Source organism: Calonectris borealis, chromosome 11 (assembly GCF_964195595.1).
Source record: "Calonectris borealis chromosome 11, bCalBor7.hap1.2, whole genome shotgun sequence".
Taxonomy (NCBI): Eukaryota; Metazoa; Chordata; class Aves; order Procellariiformes; family Procellariidae; genus Calonectris; species Calonectris borealis.
This window is the reverse complement of record NC_134322.1, coordinates 4,272,244-4,292,615: the sequence shown is the minus strand read 5'-3', so window position 1 is coordinate 4,292,615 and position 20,372 is coordinate 4,272,244. Positions and strand designations below refer to the sequence as shown.

The window sequence follows — 20,372 nt, the reverse complement described above, 5'->3', positions numbered from 1 at the left end:
TGTAAGAAAGAAGGACAGTAGTTGAACTGTGCAACATGAATAAGAAGTATTCTGTTTAATGGCCACTTCCCAGCACCCTTCAAATGACATCTTTTGACCACTTTAACCCTGCAGGGTCATAAAGCTAAAGGACAGAGGAAACTGGTACAGTCAAAAACCGTCCAAAAAAAACTTTGCACATCCATATATACATTTAGTAGCACTATGTGCCCAGTTTCCTTGATGCACATGGAATTGCTTCATTTGCCCATTTAATGGGAAGGCAAAGGGCTGGAGAAACGTGGAAGGAAAGAGCAGGCTGCAAATGGAATAACTACAGCAGTATGTCGGGAAAAAAACAAGTCTTTGCTTAATGACAGCTCTGAATTCTGTTCCTATCAGTGTTGTGTCGTTCTTCGCTCTGCTATCACATCACCTATAGTCTAATAAGTGACCCAAACACCTACAGCCAGGAGGTGGGGAGAACATCAGAATGTCTGAGGATTTCCTGGGGAATGCAAAAGACAGAAGATCAAGAAGGGGAATGTGTTTCAAATGAGACATGCTTCTAAGATCACTAAGATACAGATTCTGCAGACAGAAGTTATTCTGGTCAGCTGCCCATTAAAATATGAAGTACATTATCCATAGATGCCGGAGATATGAATTTCTGCAAGTTCAAAAACAGAATTTGAACAAAAAAAGTCTCATGATTATAGAGACCACAACACTAGACCTTCAGGGCTATAACAGATTATTCCCACTGTCTCATTTATTTACTGAACTGGACAATGGTACATCTTATTTCACAGACATAGTATGCCTCTTACGTGGAACTCAATCAGGATACTATTAAAATCCCACAGGAGGGGTATTTGCCACCTAGGCAATCTACTTTTGCATACAAATGACTGTATGGGGAACATCAGTTAGAGGTGAGGTTTCAAAAGGCAAGCGTGCCTTGGTGTTTCAAATGAACACAGTCAGATTGGAACCAGAGGGATTTCTTCAGAGGTTGACCCCAAAGAATCTGTTTCTAGTCCTAAAGCAGCTGCAGCTGCTGAAAATTCAGCTTCTGCTTTTTCTGGCACAATTGCTTGTGCTGGACATGATGTTGCTCCCATATCCTCTACCACTGGTCCATCTGTACAGTCTGGGGAGGGTCCAGGGACACACACACACATGCTTCCAAAGCCAAGAGTAGAAAACCTCATTTCCCTGATGCAGGAATCGGGCTGCTGGGCCAGAAGTCTTCGAGGCAATGCAGCATCCTCTATGCGGCAGAAGCAGGATGGGTTAAGGATGACAAGACACAGCAAGAAGGAAGGAAAAAGACTACAAGTACACACTGCTGGCCTATCAAACAGGAAAAATGCTGCTCTTATGCACAGCAGTGTGCTCCCTGGCCTAAACTGTCTCACAAAATCTGAATCTAGTTTCTAACCCAATCAAATCTGTACTTCTCCAGCTATTCTGACTGCAAAACCCTGCAATTTATTGAACAATTCTTCCTACAAATTCTTTCTACAATTCTTCCTCAGATGCCTAAGTCCAACTCATTTAGACCGATATTATGCATTCAGTTTTATAAGGTGCAGAGAGACTGCACAGATGAAATGCTCTGCTCATTCCCTCCGCCCCGTGCTTAGAGCACATCAGAAGAGATTCTGTATGCCTCACTTGTTGTGCAGGACAACTGGATGCCCAGATGAGTTTAACAAAAATGTTAGTTATTTATTTAGGCCCTGATCCAATGAAGCACATGCTTAACTATAACCAGGATGTGCAGCCCATTGACTTCAAAGGAACTATTCACCCTGTCTAAAATGTTAAGTATCTGCTTAAGTGCTTGGTTGGACTACACTGAATACAGAGAAGAGAGAAGGATTTGGGGAAACTGCACACGTCTGTGGAGGTGCATTCTTCGGAACTTTGCTGGCCCCATGCCCTGCTCACCAGCTATTTTTCTGAACACTCACCAAAATCCCATGGATAGTTTGCAATGTGACTATTAACACAAGAGATTGTAATAATCAGAATGGCAGTTTATGCAAAAACATGTATTTCTACTTACATTGTTGGCAGAGAAAAGAAGGTGAAAGAGGTGAGTAATACTGAACTGCAGTACAGACATTTCCTGTCTCAAACTGGGGAAGAAGGGGGTAGGAAGTAGTGTTTTTCTAGCACATACAGCATCCATCTTACACTACACTTTTGTATTCAGTTTAATTATTCAGAGATCATTTCTATAATAATGCATTTTTCATTTACATCTCAATGTATGCAATCAACTTAAAAGACCATGGATTTGCTACTCAAAATTTACAGTGACTGTGAGGAACATGGGACTTGCATTGTACTGTGAGATTGAGCTCAGGTAGTGAAGTTAGGGGGAAAAAGATTACAGGTTAATACGGACAACACCCTTCTTGCTTATTTTATCTATCTGGGCCATACTCTGATGTGTTTGATACATCAATAGGTACAGAGCTGCGGGCTGCAAGGAATTTTGGTCAAGTATTCATACACAGATTATTTCACGTCAAATAAATGCAGCAGTTTTCAAACATACAAACAAACAAACAATGACACCCTTCCTCTATCTCAGCTGTGACACAGGAGAGATGTTAAAGTGGTTATTTCCTAGGGCAAAGAGAGACAAAATTAATTTAGTTTATGGTATTCATCTCTCACTTTCTTTAGGAGGTAACTCCCTCACCACCTCCCCACTATTGACACACTGTCTGCTCCGCAGGTACCAACTGTCTCTCCTCTCCAACTGTTCAGTTGATTCATATCTAATTACACACAGAGCACTTGTTCTCAGTTGTGTTCTCAACTCCACAGCTTCTTTCTTCTAGGAAGAAGGGCTTATGCTCCAAAATCTCACCTATTTTTTCCACTTATACAAGCAGGTGTAAGAAAAAAAGTACTACACCTGTACTACAGCCATGTCTTGCCTGTATCCTGACTACGACAACGCTCTGATTCAGGAGGAGAGATGCTTTTGTGCAACCTTGCTAAGTATACACAGAAACAAGACAAATCACTTTCATCTGAGCCATCCAAGCCATCCGAACAGCAGGTAGGTAGCAAATGTATCATCATCAACACGTCTTTTTCTTAGATTCCTGTTAGACCAGATAACCCTATCATTGACTATAGGCCATTATTGGTTGAAGTAAACTGATAAACCAGACCTCACTATACCTGGTTACAAAAACAGCAGCATCCACAGGAGGGGTGTCATCCCTCGCGCCGGGAACCTGGTTGTTACCAAGGTATTTTGCCCCACCATATTCTTCATTTTGCCATTGACAAAAGCTCTCCAGAGACCTCTCTCCATGATGCCCGATAGACAACTTTGCCTTTTTGGGAAAAAAAAGGGATACAAAAGAAGAAATATCAGTCACAGTCTTTACATAAAGCATTAGACCTCTGATGAAATATCAGAGGCTCAAAGATATAGACGTGATAGAATGAAAAGTGCGAAACCAGCTTCATCTGAGCAGGTGAACTAGGGACTTTGGAATCTACACTGACTTCTGTCATTTGATCTACAGAACCATCAGCTGGCAGCAGTCATAAGCTTCTAATACAGCACTACACTCAAAAGTCTCGTAAGTCTGGAAGTTATATATTTGATACCAGAGCCATATAATTTTTAATCTTTGTTACAGTTAACTCCCAAGACTGGTTCGCAACTGTAAGTGGACAAAAATTTATCAGGAAGGATAAATAAAAGAACTGTAGCTCTCTCCACTCCCACAGCCCCCTATACTTCCCACCTTTAATACTGCCTGGTGTAGTGCGGCAGGCACTACTTACAATTTGTGATCATGTGGCCAGACATGCCCCATTTCCCTCCCGGCCCCAGCACAAGGATCCTGCTCTGCCTATGAGACTATCACAGCACAATTGTAACAGCAGGGTAAAAATGAGTTAGAACTCACAGGTCGGTTGCGGAGCAGGACTAGTTTGGTCACTCGAATGCTGACTTTAATTCCAAGACTTTGATGTTGAAACATGTTGTACACCTGTTAAAATGCAAAGAAAACATCCACAGCACATCAGTAACAATACCAAGACCTAGTAATAGTTGAAGGAACTAATTGTGACTGAAGTTAGACATTTGTCCGTCAAAAAACCCAAAACAAACCCAAATGGGTTGTGCTACTACACTCAATAAAATAAAGAATTTTTAAGAGCTACTGTGTTACCACTCTAACAGTTCCACATACTACAGTATAGCTAAAATGCTCGCAAAACCACAGTAGGTTTGCTCCTACCATACTGCATTTGGCTTCACCACCTGACCAATTTGTCACAGACTAATCTGAGCAAGATTCAGCATTCAAAGACAAAAAACATTAAAAAACAAAACAAAAAATACACAAGCTATTTGCAGAAAGAAAAATACTTTTAACTGGAATAAACAAGAGAAAAAGGGTTGCTGAGCAACAAAGGAAAGGAAAGAAATATTCCAAAGGAATTCTGAACATAAACCAAAGTCTCAGGAACATGGACATACATTATGAAGCATCCAACTAATATGGATCTTCAGCATTTAAATATCAGAGATATCTGAATGCAAGATGAAATAATGGTGTGTTTTAGACTTCAGGAAATAGAATGGAAAAGCAATTTCCCTCTGTTATTTTCATATCTTATATAAGAGAATAGTAATAAGACAGCACATAATGACACAAGCCTCAGGAAATACAAAAATAGCACCGGAAACTACCTTACTACTTTCTCCGGATTTTGCATTCCAGCTCAGATATGTTCTAACCTATCAAAATAAGGTGAAGTAAGATCTTAACTGATGCCAGAATTTTATTCCACTCATTTTTCCGTGTACAAATGCTTTAACTAGACTATACTAGACTATATCAAAAAAGGTGAGGGAGGGGTTTATTTTAAAAAGGTTTAAAAAACCCCATAACAACCTTTGGATGAATATTGTATTCCCTACGCAGTTAAAAAAAATAAAATCAAGACCACTGAAGACAGACTCTTGACTAATGGGAGGCAGGATTTGGCCTCAGGTAAGCTATATTCCTTACGTCTCGTTTGGCTAGAAATATCACACAGGCTCAGCTAACTTCCTACAACAAACCCAACACATGAACACATTTCGGATATTATGTTTTCAATGCTTGGTATTTTTCCTGTTTGTGCAAATACTCAGGAATGTGCTCAGTGTAAGAATGTTCTTAAGCTCTTTAGTGTTTGAGGTTGGATTTAAGCACACACATAAATGTTTCCTATAATTTAGGCACAGATTGCAAGACAGACGCTACTCAGTATTTGACCCACTGACCTTCAGTACGAGCACAATAAGCCATTTATCTTCCCTGCGGCTGGTATACAAATGCATACAAGTGCTGGTACTATTTACTTAGCTCGGGGGTGTGTTAGTAGAGTAGCTAAGGCCTCTCACTACAGACCCGGGGGGTAAACTTGACACTTGCAGAGAAGGGCTCTGACAGTTGACCTATGTGTAAATGGAGACCTGGACATTCAGCTGAGTGGGTCAATGGGGCATCATGCTGATCAAGTCAATCTCTCATGTACCACTACACAGACTAACAAACATTTGCTTGTGATGGATGCCTTTGATTTGCCTAGCTCACTGCTAGCTCTGACCATCCCATAAAGCTTCTACTCATAAAATGAGAGTACAGCAAATAGGTTCTTATTATTAAGCCTAATGGATGATGGTGCTTGCCTTTCCACCAAAGCAGACAAGCTGCCTGCCTCCAGACCCAGTACAGAGAGATCCAAACACCACTGACTTCAAAAGGTAGTTTTCACTGGCAAAACTTGCACAGCAAGAACAAGCTGCTGGAGAGTTGACCGTGTCATTTTGAAGGTTGTCAGCCCCTCTTCCTTTTCTCTTGTGCTCTCCATCCTACGGATAACTTTGACTGCATTTGTATTTGCATCCATCAGTGATCTCAGAAGAGTCCAACCTAGCTAGCAGCAGCAACAATTGGATACTAAACCAAAAAGACACAAGGCATGCAAAAGAGGCTTTACTTTGCTTGTTTATTCAAGCTTTGTTTGCTTATTCTCTTAAATGGAGCCCAAAGAAGCCCCAGATTGATTGTAGTTTGTGTTGCCTAGTAGGAATAACCTTTCCCTCTGCTAAATAAGCCTGACTGGTACAAGTGGCTGTTCTACTTCAGCACAACTAAAGCATTCAAACACAATCCAGCTAGAGAAGAGACAGACCCTTTCTCATCAGAGATCTGCTCCAGCTAGCTCTGCTTCCATCCCCCACTGTGAATGCCTCAGAGGCTGAACCAGACTTTTCACTCCATGAGCTCTGACTGGATTAAAAGGGAGATGCTTGCTTCAATGCAGTCAGACTGGTTCCTTTGCACTGCAATCAGTACTTTAATGCGTGTACAGGTAAACATACTGCAACTTGCCTGACACCACAGTGCTGGCCTACCAGACTCTGATAATGACAGGATGCTGATTATCGCTGCGGCACAAATCCAGGTGTATTAGCAAGAAGTGTTTCTCCTGATGTTTTAGGATAGACAGTGTGCAGAATTTTGAAGATGTGTTGCAAACAAAAGTGGCAGTGCATATTCTGGCCATGCTTACAAGTTGTTTAACTACAAGGACGAATCTCTAAGTAGATGATTTATTACTGGCAAAAGGCAAGAAAGTACGATAGCTAACAATACCCACATGCTGGGGTAAATAATTTCTTAATGAAGTTTGAAGATTTTTTCTCAGAGATGGATAGACAGTTGCCAGAGGAAGAGTAATCCTTTTTTTTTTCTTTTTTGTTTCATACAACTCTGCACTGTTTCTCAGGATTTAGAATCATTATAGAATCATGGAATCATTAAGGTTGGAAAAGACCTCTAAGATCATCGAGTCCAACCATCAAAGTGTGATCATAATAGGCTCAGCTGAAGAAGACATTAGCACTGTGATTTAAGATTGTCCAGTTCCAGAGCTGCAGGACACTGTCAAAATATCACATTTACAATTTCCAATCTTCTTTCATGAACCAAGTTGAAGAGTGGGAGACATCTCCAGTTTCATCTGCCTTCGCCGATTCTTCTGTTTCTTTTCCAGTTAGCAAAAAGCCCCCTGTGAAGTTTTATACAGAAAGGTCTACATATATTTAGTTGGGAACTGTTCACACTCCACCCACAAATAAACTTGTCTTTCAAAATGAGCTAAGATCTGCAGGCAAATTAGCAAGAAAGCAGACCTAAAAGTGTGCCTGCAAATTGGTCTGCACAAGCAAACATCACCACCCAAACAGCTCTTATTCATTAACCAAGTGAGTACAGTATGTATACTCTCCATCACTGTACTGAGAGGACCTTCTCAATTAAAACAGAGTGCAAGACAGTTCTGCACAAGTGATTTGTCCTTGCATTTGGCCTGGACATAGGACTGTGAAATGGAGACATGGAGTTTGAGATTGAGAGGCAACCAGCCACATGGCAATTGAACTTCTCTGACTAGATACCCCACCCAGCTGCTCTCTCACAACCCCTCCTCAACAGGACAGGAGGACAAAATAAGATGAAAAAGCTCGTGGGTTGAGAATAAAAAGAGGGAGATCACTTGCCAATTACTGTCATAGGCAAAACACACTTGACTTGGGGAAAATTTAATTCATTGCCAATTAAAATAATTTGTATAGAAAGAAACAAAGATAAATGAAAACAACGCCTTCCCCTCAACCTCATCCCACCACGTTTTCCTAAGCTCAACTTCACTCCTCCATTCTTGACTCCTCTACCTCCTTCTCCCTTACCCCAAACTGTGCAGGGGGATGGGGAATAGAGATTGTGGTCAGTCCACAACAGCTCCTCTCCTGCTCCTTCCTCCTCACACTCTTCCCCTGCTGCAGGGTGAGTCCTCTCCATGGGCCGCAGTTCCTGTCAGGAGAACCTGCTCCAGTGTAGGCTCCTCTCCACAGGCCACAATATTCTTCAGGGAATACCCACCTGCCCCACCATGGTTTCTCCACAGGCTGCACAGCAACCTCTGCTCTGGCATCTGGAGCACCTCCTGCCCTCCTCCTGCTCTGATCTGGGTGCTAACACAGATTTTTCCTCACACTTTTTTCCTCACTGCCTATACAGCCTTTTGCCCTTTCCTAAATATGTTTTCACGGAGGCACCAACAGCTTTGCTGATGGGCTCTGCTGCCCTGTGGTGGGGCCAGAGCCGTCTGGAACCGGCTGTGTCCAGAACGGGGCAGCCCCGGGGTCTCTCCTCAGAGAGGCCCCTGCAGGCCCCCACTGCCTGCACCTTGCCAGCTGCGCCCAATACACTATCCTTTTAAATGAAAACCCAAACTGTCTCAAATCACAGTCTTTAAGGCTAGAAGGAATCCCAGTGAGAAGACAACCAGACCTTAAATGACTTGATGAAAAAATACGAGACCGAGTTCAACACAGGTTATTCACAGCCATTTTGGCAGCACACAGCCAGTGTTAAACCGGACTGTGCGAGGCAGGTTGTGCCCAAAGGAGGCGTTATCACAGAATCCAGCTGCCTTTAAAATAAAATAATTCAAATCCATAGGTCTTTCCTGCTAGGAATCGGATTCCATCATGGCAGCGACCACCTTCTGCCCTTCTCACCCAGCCTACAAGGAAACCATCACCCACAGACTTGGCGTGTCAAAGCTGTTCAGACACCACATCCAAGTGGCTACCATCGGCACATGAGCTAACAGTGCCAAGCGAGGTGGCTGAGATAATTGGTAGCAGGGGAGGAGAAATGGGATTTCCTAGTGCAGATGTTCTCAAGATTTCCTGCTGCACGGACAACATGCATTAATAGACTGACTCACAGACACCTCCCTTCCCACTCGCAATACCGTGGGCCACCCTCCCTCAAGCCTGCAATTGCCTCACACCCTTGAGGCTGCTATGACCACTTCCAACAGGGGAAAAGTAAAAGTATTTGGGGTATTTTAGAACCTTTTCATAAAATAAGGCAGCCGGGAACACAAGCGTCAGCTGCATGAAACCTGCTAACACACTGCCATAGAACAAAATGCAAAGGTTACTGTTTTAAGACATCACCACAGTGTCAGAAAGCAGCTTGGCTGGAAGAGCAATAGAGGTTTTTGGTCACTAGGCTGAAGGGAAGGGATGTGAAAAGCTGTCAATGTGGCTGAAGTGTGGTCATGATCACCAGTTGCCCTGTTGCAGATGAACTTCTACGCTATATTGACTTCCATTCTGTGAGGAGTCATCAAAAGTAGAGAGAGTGAGCTTTGGAAACAGAAAGAGGTGTGGTAAAGAGTCATATAAAACAGACAGAAAAATGGAAGGGGAAGTGCAGAAGAACAAGAAAAAGAATAAAGCCCGTCTCGGACATCTCCTTCCTTCATCTGCATTTCCCTGACAGAGCTTTACCGCACAGAATGCCCTAAAACAGAAAAGCTTGAAGCCTGAACCATCCTCCGTCTCCTCCGCTGTTTGCATTCCTCCTGCCTTCCTTTCTCCTTATAGCTTTGACATGGAAGGGACAGAATAAATGCAGCTTTGGCATGAGCTGTCCAGGCCTGCCCCAGCATGCATAAAGCACAACCTAAACATGAGGAATTGGGCTAAAAGAGGAATTAACTACATCAGTTTAATTTTTTTTAATTCTCAAGAGCTTCCTCTGCAGGTGGATGGTGGGAGGGAGACGTGTGTGTTTCAGATGTTTTGGAGTTCAGAACAGCAACCCTGAGGGTAAATTGACTTTTTTCTTTTTTCTTCCCTAAGCATTGCACTCAAGCAAGAGCCTCTCCATTGCCTTGGCTGCTGGACGACGTTTGGACAGCAGAAGCATTAGTCAGGTTACTGAGGTTGTCTTTCACTTGTTTTGAGAAGTGCTATAGAATTTCTAACACCCACCTAAAGCCAAGCTTTCAAATTACCCCTTTAAACATTATGAAAAAGAACATATTCATGGCTCTTTATAAGATACAGTTGACATAACTCTTTCTCCTGGGGCTGCTGGAGCGAAAAGAGAAATCTGTAGACAGTGATCAAATACTTATATCCTTTTCCCTTATGTCCCTGTTCCCATCATGAAAATTCCAGATCAGGGTAAGGGAGCCGATTATCAGTGGCAGCTCCTGAGTCTGTATGTGCCAGCCCCCAAGAGCCCAGAGATATAAATCCATCAATGCATGCATGATAAAAATGATTTTATCTGCTTCTTTAACATAGAAAAAACTCTCACAGGGGAAATCCAAAATGAAAAACGATCTGCAGAGTGTAAAATAAGGCTTCAGAGAATAAACCAGTATTATTCCTAAAGAACAACATAAAAATTTTCCCTCTTAATGACATCCAAAAGATCACTAACTTCAAGTTACTGCTTGCTGCTGCAAAGAGCTTCCACACTAATCGCATGGCTTAGCAACAGCTGCAGGAGAACTAACACATACTACAGTAACTTACCCCTGCATGCTGTAGTCTCAGAAAAAGGCAAGCTCAAAATCAAGCCACAGTTGTAATTTATTCCAAAATCCCCAAAAATGCACTTAGGGGAGAAAAAAAACAACTCTTTTTTTTTAGATTTTCAAACCCATAGAAAGCAGCTTTTAAATTACTATGTTATGGTCTTGGAAATTCAGACATCTCTGTCCCTAAATGCTCAGAGGGTCAGTCTGAGTGGGACTTGGTTTGCAAAGTAAGCTCTGCACAATTGCAAGCAGCCGACATTCACAACTTGCTGTTCAGGTATTAGCTGAAACCAGTCACTCCTCATCATTAAAACCACTATGGCCATGGACAGAACTTTCCAAAGGATCTCATACCTCATTTATCATATGTTTCAGAATCATTTGAATCAGAGTTTTCTCCAGGAAGCTGAAAGTATAAGTCATGAAGACCAGCCACAGTAGAGGCCAGTACAGTTTGCCTGTCTATGAGGACAGAGAATCTCCTTTTTGTCTTACTGGCCGTTTCTCTCAGATGAAAAGAAAACACAAGAGGAAACAAAAGCATAAAACTCCTGCAAGAAAGCAGTGCATGTCTCATGCTTGGGAACCTGCTCCTGAACTAAGCCCAAAATGGCAACTATCGTAAACAGATACACAGAAATGCAGGGGAGAGGAAAAGAGAAAGCCAATGCACTGGTCTTCTAGTTACTGGCTGAGAAACCTGAAGTTCAGTTTAGATGAAGCCATGAAGTGTCACAGGAGCAACACAGGACTTCATAAGAAACAGAACATCCATCCAAACAGCCTTCACATGGATGAAATGCAATGAGAAATTACAGTTGCCGGATGCAGACTAACAGAACGGGTGAACAAAATAAGCATATTTTACCACAAAGGCACTTTTTTTGGAACTTAGAGGAAGTTCTAAACATGGCGGCTACAGAAGAAGGGCATGAACAGGAGAGGCACTCAAGCCAAAGGATACAAAGGGGAGACAAGAACTGAAATGCAAACACTGCAACACCGTGCAAAAGCTCAATAAGAAGGGAGTTTAACTTAGAAAAATAAATCAGCACCTATATTTAAGTAGCTGGTTTTGCATTTCTATAATTCTGCTGATATCTCTCCCTGTCCATGTCCTTATACCCAGCACGCCTATAAACTCACTGCCTCGCTAAGGCTGCAGATGTACATGGTGGCATTTGACAACTTCTTTATCAGCTTTTTTTTTTTTTAACATTATCACAAAGCCATCAGGAATCGTCCATTAGGAAAATTGTGCTGAATCAAATACCTTGCCAGAAAACAAAAAAAGATTTCATTTTAGAGGTGGTGACTTAAAAAAAGTCAACTCAAAGCCCTGGAGCCATGCTTTTTCCTACTCATACATTACAGATCACCTTAGAAGGAAATTCTTCCATGACCTTGGAAAAAACTGTCTTACAACTTCGAATATTAGTTTGGTAAATGGAAGAGCTTGCACCTTTACAATCACATTCAGAAAAATCAAGTACCTTTAATGTGAATCTATTCTCTGTTCAGGGGGATGGTCAGAACTACAGAATTATCATTAAAAACAGAGCATTTACTATATGAAGTACTACCTGTTATTTCGGGTTGCAAAAGGGTTTTGCTGTGTTTCTTAACTGTTATTCTAGACGAGGGTGGTGGGATTTTTTTCCCCCTAAGATTCTCATTTACCAAGGGAGCAATAAAACAGTATTTTGTAATGCTGACTTTTTTCCCTTCAGAAATTCTTGTAACATAAATAGATATTAAATACTTTAAGGCAGATCACTTTATTTAAAATGTCTATAAATATAAAATGCATTAATAAGACCTCTTAATGCTTGTTTTGTGGTTTGACAGTAAACGTAATGGCTTACAGAGAGGAGTTAAGTTAATATACCCCTGACCAGTAATGTTCTATTTGCTTAAATGCAAGCATCCAAGCCAAAATTAACATTCTGGTTTCTTTTAGAGGCAGCCCGCCATCCTGCAGTGTAGCTGAATAAGCACTGCCTAATATCATGGCGCAAATCCTGTCCCCCAGCTAACAGTCACAGAAGGCTGACAGAAGTCGTATCAAGGCAGGCAGGAAACAAAGATCCCAAGCAGCCAGGAGGCCTTCATTTGTGTGGTTACATGGAGTTACAACTGATCCTGCACTAGAGAAGGATGTAACAGATGTTGCCCTAAGGAGTTAGGGTTGTGCTATTCCTCATACCACAGTTTTACAGATGAGAAACTGCCACACAAAGATTCACCGTGGCTGGTTCAGGCACTACCCAAAGAGTGCAGCTGAGAGAAGAGTTCAGCTAAGGCCTACCTAAACCACATGGCTACCCTCTCTCTCTTCCTGAGAATAATTTTCTGAATTATTCTTCAGCCTCTTTTGCTGGGATGAAGATCAGCTTTCATTATGGCAAATGGAATGTTAAAATCCCCTTCGATTTCACCTCATTTTATAGCCTCAGAATAAAGGATCGATGTCATTGTTGCATAAATGTGTTTGCCTATTATTATTCCTCAGTAACTTCTGATCTTGCCAGCCACTCACAACCAATTTCCTCAGGTAGGTAGAGGCCTGAAAGATACTACGTTCCTATAAGCGTGGGAATGTAGGTGGCCAGACAAAGTAGAGACACTCTATCAGTGCTCCTCTGAAGGCTGAAAAGCTGAAACACAAATTCAAATCCTATCAGACATCAGAAAAACCACATGGGTGAGCCCCTAGGAGCAATGACTTAACAGTGGGAAGCATTTCAGCTGGACTTTGCACCTTAGGAGATGTCAGATAAATGTGTTCCTCAGCCAAGACTCCTCTTCCATGTGCACTCTCTAGTGTCTAATAAAGGGGTGAGCTCACACTACAGCATCAGAACCTAGCTTAAAAGTCCATCAGCCAAATCCATTGGAAACTAAAGCTTCAATATTTGTTTAGTAAATGGGTTTAGAGAACCCAACCCATCTATCAGCACCTCTCTATACATATACATTCACACCTGGCAAGCTGATGTCGCTGACATGTTCTGCAGTACTCCTCAGCCTGGACAGACAACACTATTCATCTTTTGTTTAGGGCTTGGTCTATCAGTGTACTCAACCCTAACAATCTTGACAGGCTGATAAAGCTACACAACATAGAGATGCACTAGTGGCTACACTGAAATAATTGACCTTTAGGCACTCAGATCACCAAGACAGATGATTAGACACGTGTTTTAAAAGCTCTCACAGCCATAATGCCCTGTCCCAGCCCCAGCAGAACTGTGGGACACAATGGCAGATTTTTATTATCTCACTGATGAATCAGTGCAGAACAGATTTTAGGAGGACCCCTGGGCTGCCACTGCAAACAAAAAGCATCCATCACACCTCTCAAGGTCCCAAGCATCTGACATAAGGAAGAAACTCAGCCTTGACACATACATTACATCTGAATATGCATTTCTGTTAGTTCAAAAAGTGACTTGAGAAGCACATTTGTTCAGAGCTGAATACGACTTATGTTCTGCCTGCCCACTGCAGAGCTGGTATGTGAATTTAAAGGTGGAGGACCGTGACTTTGAGAAGAATAAGGCTTTTTTTGCCCTCAGCAAATACATCCTTAAACACAGAAAGCCAGTAAGTAGACCCTGAAGTGATGGTGGCATGAATGGATTTGTTGCAAGACGACATTTCCTACAAACCCATCCAAATAAATGTAGAGACACAATGAAGCCCTATTAAGTGACTATTGTCACAGCATGCTAGAAGGCAAAATAAAAGGTAGAGTAAGGGACACAGAAAACCAGCTTGTTAATGGAAAAGACTCCCTGCTTAATCAGCAAAGCATTTCACTACAGGAGGGCTCCCTCACACCAGTGCTTGATAAAGGAATACAAGACCTCTTAAAAAGCTGTTGCTCCATAGCCGGATTATGCACTGAGCATCCATCACTCAGCTCTTTACTGGGAAGCATGACCAGTCAATTACTATTAAGAACTGTTATTTTTTTGCAAGCCAATTTGCTGTTCATGAACAACAACAAAGCAGTAGTCAGGAGAATGAACTGTTCCTGGATGTTACAATAGCATGGGCAGAGAAATACAAGCTTCCTCCAAGACTTCCTTGTGCAAATGCCTCGAAGCAGAGTTTTCAGTGTCCACATCCAATTTAGCCATTATCTCTTTATTGGCACTGCCAACAAGTGAGTGAGCACTCATGGTGAGAGGCTTTGTGTTCCCTTATCAGCTGAGATGGAAGGCTTAACTACTAGGACAGCTAACAAATTAACACCCACATTTCATATGAGCTTGCAATTTCAAAAGGCTCTCCGCACTCCTGGCAGATTCTCTGCAAAATTTCTAGAGTGCTTCCAAAGCCCAACTTCATCAACTATTCAGAGGTATGATTAGCGCCACTTCATGCAGCACAAGAGGTCCTGGGGTAAAGAGAATGGGATCAGCTGGCAGTTTGGTGGTAAGTTTGCCATGTTTTCTACAGCAAGGGAGGCAGCCATTTTCATTATGTAAAAATCAGAGATAAAAAGTGTTTCTAATTGACTTAAAGCCAGGTTTTCTGCTGGAAATCAATATGACTGCTGTCTTCAATAACACTTTGACTGCCCGCTATGACAATGACCTACAGAGAAATATCTCTTATGAAACAGGTGTGCCATGCAAATCTTTAGGAACCCAAGAAACATCATATCAGACAAGACCTTCTATCCACTCCGGGATACTCTCGTCCAAGGTAAACCATAACAGTACAAAGAACATTGTAGAAAACACCACTCCTGAACAATTATGGAATATTTCCTAACCGAAAACTTGCAATTTCAGTTTCAAAAAAGTTTTTTATTGTGATGTCCTTAGGCAAATACAAGGAATCACACAGATGGGGGAGACGTGGCACATAACACAAGAAAACCAAAACCTCTCCTCATATCTCAGGTCAAAACAGTTACCCATTTCAGCTGTCAAGGAAGCCAGATTTAACCTACCCTGGATATGATCTGTTTACTCTTCTTTCTCCTTTTGAGAGTAAAGTGCCTACTTACCATATTCATAACTGTGAGGATGAATCTTTGGGCAGCCTCTGCACCATGGTATTGGACCATATCAGCATCTGCCACCACCAGAGTTTCTACTGTGTACTCGTTGGTAAGTCGAATGGCGTTTCTTCTCTCCCTCCAGTCACTAGTTGATTTCATTTTCTTTTGTCTCTTCTTTTCTAAAAGTCAAAATATTTATTAAGGCTAGCAGATCATAATAAAACATTTATACTCTTTTCAACATTCTTGTGCACATTCAGATTGCAATGACCTTTAATTAAAGTGTTCTTTGCTGATTAAAAGAAGCAACCAAGAGGTTCCATTGCAAGTACATCTGTACCTCTGTGTGCAGATTTGTATGAGACCAGGAGATGACATGCAAATAGGAGAGAGGATGGGAAAAGAGAAGTCGTCCAGAAAAGCAAAAGATTAACTGTAATTCAAACCAAGAAGTCATGTTCTTGCAAAGATTTCAGAAACTGGAAATCCTGCTTGTGAAAGGAGTAACATTCCACTATAATGGAACAAGTGCTAATTAAGGAAAAATCTTTTGAAGAAAACTTTAGGATAGGAAACCGTGTTTTGGGATGCAATGTACACTGTAGACTCTCCAGGTTCTCCTTAGCCAGGGAAGTTGTAAGATATTCCTGGAGTCACTATTTCCATCAGTTGCATTTTTACTTGCTACCAGCATTACTAGAGCAATGTAACAGAACACAAGATAGAGGCTCAAAATTTTAAATTAAGTCAGATTGTTTTGGAACATGCATTATTGGCCAACTGCAGAAGTCTCTGGATGAAACCCAGAAGTGCAGAAGGTCAGGCTAGATAAGACCTTCTCAAGCTTTCTTTGCTCATTTATTGCTATTGGCATGAGCGCCAGCACCAGCAGCTGCAGTCACTGGCCACCTACGTGCAGAGCTCACATGCCTCTTTATTGTGGTATGTGTACCAAAAGAAGGGACTCCCTAGACCAGCTGATCGTTAATGAACTTAAGTTACAAGAACCTGTGAAAAGGACCCATTCTAAGGACTAGAAAGTGAAGCAGTGATCAGCTACCATTAACACAAAAATTAAACCACAGAAGTTAAACCTCCCTTCCTCCAAACTAAGGGACTAATGTATTAGTAATTTGTTCTCTTCTAAACTGAAAGGTGAAATGTGTTTCACAGCTCAAAGGCAGATCTGCAAAGCACCTGAGGCATGACCAAAGGAGAAATTAAGTTCGTATCTGAACTTGAATCTACTCACTTCATTGCAGTCACAAAAAAATGTATTCATGTTTTCAATTGTAAAATGAAAGAAAAGCAAATGAAGTCATTAAAACAAATTTATTTTGCAATAAGAAACAAACTGCCAAGATTCACTGAAATTACATCTGCTTACTGCTCAGCCTGCAATATACTATGGATAAGATACTGACACTGGTATTAATGCTGATTTCTTCCAATGAAAAAGGGAGCAGAACACACAACAGGTCCTGAAACAGTACAAACACAACATTCAATGCAAAAGTGACACAGGATAGACCATAATGGATGATCAGAGATACCTCCCATGTCACACTACACATGCTGCTCATTTCCCAGAGCAGAGAATCGCTTTTTAATTTTCTGTAGATTTAACTTGAGACCTTCTCTTAGCAAAGAACCATTCTGCAGCAGGCAGATTTGAGTTAGTGTTCACTGATCCTGTTTTTCCACAGCCTGTTTACCAGCTCCCTTATATAATTCAGCTTGAATTTCCCTTCTTTCCCAGGCTGGTAAATGCACTTGCATCCAGATCATCAGTTTTCCCTGACTGACCCTCTTGTATTCAGGGTGATAAACTCCATTAACTGTAAGCCCCCCAAAGCCCACCTGAAATGGACTCCCTGCCTTTTGCTCATTCATACATTTTCTGTCTTGTCAATATGCACATTTGCACATGACCATCCCATATCCTATTCTGAGTTGTGTAGCAGTCATCCAGTATACCTCTGCACACGCTTTTCTGCCCAAGGCATCAACTGTCAACACTTGGTACGTATTTTAAACTCAGAAAGCCACCATGAAATTTGATTTGAGTATTTTTTTAAGAGAGTTTGGAAATATCCCCCTGGGTCTAAGACGACAGACAGGAGCCCATGGACAAGCAAAAAATGAGAACTTGGGGTGCTCATAAATAATGGAAGCTACATACCAGCAGCAAAGATTAAAATAACCAAGTTTTGAGGCTTGTTTTCACATAGACTGCAGGACAACTACAGAAAAGTGCGCAGTCATGACAAAGCTGCCACAGAGCAGGGGATCTGTATGTTTCTAAGTGCTTTAGAACAGTAGTAAAATAAAATGGAGTGACTGTACCAGAAAGAAGGAAAGATGAACGCACCTTTGATTTGCCAACTATGAAATGGAGATTACTTCACCAAACTTCTGTGAACAAGCTCCCATGTTTGTTTGTTTGTTTACTCGTTCCATTCCATTCATCCACCCATCCCTCCCTCTGCATAGCCACGCATCTTTAGCTGCACTACTTTCAAGGTTATCATTTAAATACCAGGGGAGAAATCAGAAAAAGGAAGAGAAGGCAAATTATTCCAGTTAGAACATCGACCTTTTGGGTCTTGCTGCTAGCAATCAGAACCTTCCGGGAAGTAACAGCACTTCCCCATCAAATTCTTATTTTGGTAATTCCCTAATAAATTAAAAGTTTTCAGCTGGTATAAATCTCCTACCTATAGAGAAGTTGCTTTTATAGGGGGCTAGGCCTAAACTCAAATAAGTCTGGGTCTGGCATTGAATGAGCTGGGGAAGAAAATAAATTCAGAGTACTCTGGGTTTTCACTTCACAAATCTCCTTTTTGGTGGAAAAGAAGCCACTTGTGTCAGAGGAGGAAGCCACTACGCTAGACTGTAGCTTGCACTCCGGGGAGAAGAGGTCATGCCATGGTCATTTACCATAGGGTTGCCTGGCATGGTCCCTCCTCCAGAAGCAGATGAAGGAATTGGCAAGGCTTTGCCGATTCCATTCAGCACCTCTTTGCAGAAGGCAGTTGTACAAAACTCTGAAAGGTGTGATTTCTGGAGAGCAGCAGCGTAAAGGGACTCCTGGCAAATTGCTGGGTAGTCCTGGTTCACACAAAGCCTCTGGCCCCCATTCCTCCATCAGTTTTACTTGAAGCTGTGGATTGGCTGCTTTCCACTGGGTGGTAGGGATTAGAGGTTGTGTGTGGAAAACTACCACCCCACAGGCTTGCCTAGAAACACAGCCAAAGTGACTTAACTTTGAGAATCCGGGCTCTTACTCTCATCCTCTCCCTCACATTCTCCAAGTGTAAGCTTACTGAGTGCTTAAAACAGGCAACATGTAATGGACTCAAGGGAGTCTACAAAGAGCTCAGGTGGTCACTGATGATACACTACAGAAGAGGTAAGGCAAAGCAACACAAACTACTTGAACAGAGGCGTCATGTGTCGTGTGTCCCCCCCCACCCTTTTTTTTAAGTTTGTAGCTCCTCTATAGGGTAACTTATCTTTATTCTTTTTGTCCTTGCAGAGGGCTACTTTCAGAGTGGCCCTTTCTATTTGCACCTTCCTGCCTACCACACATGCAAACAATTTTCCAGCATAATCAAGCACATGGAGAAAACACAACTATCATTTGCATGGATGACCCATCACAAACAGAACAAAAGAAATACACACATCCCATATCACAGACACTTGATGAAGGGGGGAAAAAGATCCAAAACCAATAGTAAAAATCCTCATTAAACGCATCTGCAACTCATACCTGAGGTGAGTCAACTTTATGGAGGTATCAAAAAAAAACCCATCTCTAGAGCCTCATTTTGGAAACAAGCCAGCACAGAGAAGTCTCACTTCTGCCCCGTGTGATTTATGGACTATGGGCAAAAAATCCCTCCATGAGTATGTGAAACCCCAAACTAAAATAAACATCAGCCATTAAAACAAGGATTAAATGCTTGGTGGATTCTTTATTTGAACAAACTGATGTTACAAATTTTGTGGTGCAGATGTTAAGTGTTAGTGTGAAGGCATGAGAGGCCATAAAACATGGGCAGGAGCCTGTCAGAGGAGTTTACATTGCGGGGAGCGTACATAACCAAACTGCACACTATTTTAGGAGTCAGGTGTTCCCCGCTTAAGAGGTCAGACAATTTCATGTGAAATATGAGCTGAAACAGTCAATCTACAACACAGCACATATATGCTGCGGGTGACTGTGCACAATGGACATTACTCTTTTGCCAGTCACTTTGACAGTGTGTTACACACTCTACGTGGCCAAAAATTCCACAAAATTCAGGGCTGTTAGGTGATGGGAGAAGGGCGGTACACCCCCAGATCCTTAGTATAAAATGGATGTAACATTGCATAAGCTCATTAGCTGACACTGATTTACAGGCTCTTACCTTTCCTTGGCTAGTCACCTGCAAAGCACCATGATCATATCACATTCTGCAGTCCAACAGTCGTTGAAATCTTCCTCAGAATGGCAAAAAAAACCATAGTCCCTACTGCAATCAGAAGCACAACAGAGCTCTTCTGAAGCCTCAGTAGAAAACTCCTTATATTCAGTGCTTTTTATGGCAGCCCAGCAGATGCACAATTCCAAAGCAACCACCCCAAATGAACTTTTCCTATTACACACCGAAAGCCCTGTCTAGCACCGTCTGGTTTTTGGCACATTCTGCTGTTACTGCAGAGTCCCTTCCTGCTCCTCCTACCTCCCTTCCAACAGTATTTCCCAGACTCATCTGAAAAGCAACCTCTTCTCCTATAGCCTTCCACTTTTTTTCTCCCTAATCTTCCTCTTTGTAGTTTTAGCTACCTCATTCTAGTTAAACGTACTGAAAGTTTCTGGATGCAGTTCAACAAAAGCCACAAATGAAAGCAAAATTGCAGAGTCCTTTCT

General features: G+C 41.9%; 1 protein-coding gene across 1 annotated transcript in view; it reads right to left on the bottom strand.

Annotated features, from left to right (window-relative positions):
* ADAMTS17 (ADAM metallopeptidase with thrombospondin type 1 motif 17) overlaps nt 1-20,372 on the bottom strand; it is a 191,965-nt gene that overhangs the window by 148,196 nt on the left and 23,397 nt on the right. Inside the window, exons 4-6 of the mRNA XM_075159828.1 lie at nt 15,458-15,630; nt 3,933-4,016; nt 3,190-3,347 (exon numbers count right to left, since the gene is read on the bottom strand). Coding sequence (XP_075015929.1) covers nt 3,190-3,347; nt 3,933-4,016; nt 15,458-15,630 — 415 coding nt within the window. The remainder of the gene's footprint in view (nt 1-3,189; nt 3,348-3,932; nt 4,017-15,457; nt 15,631-20,372) is intronic.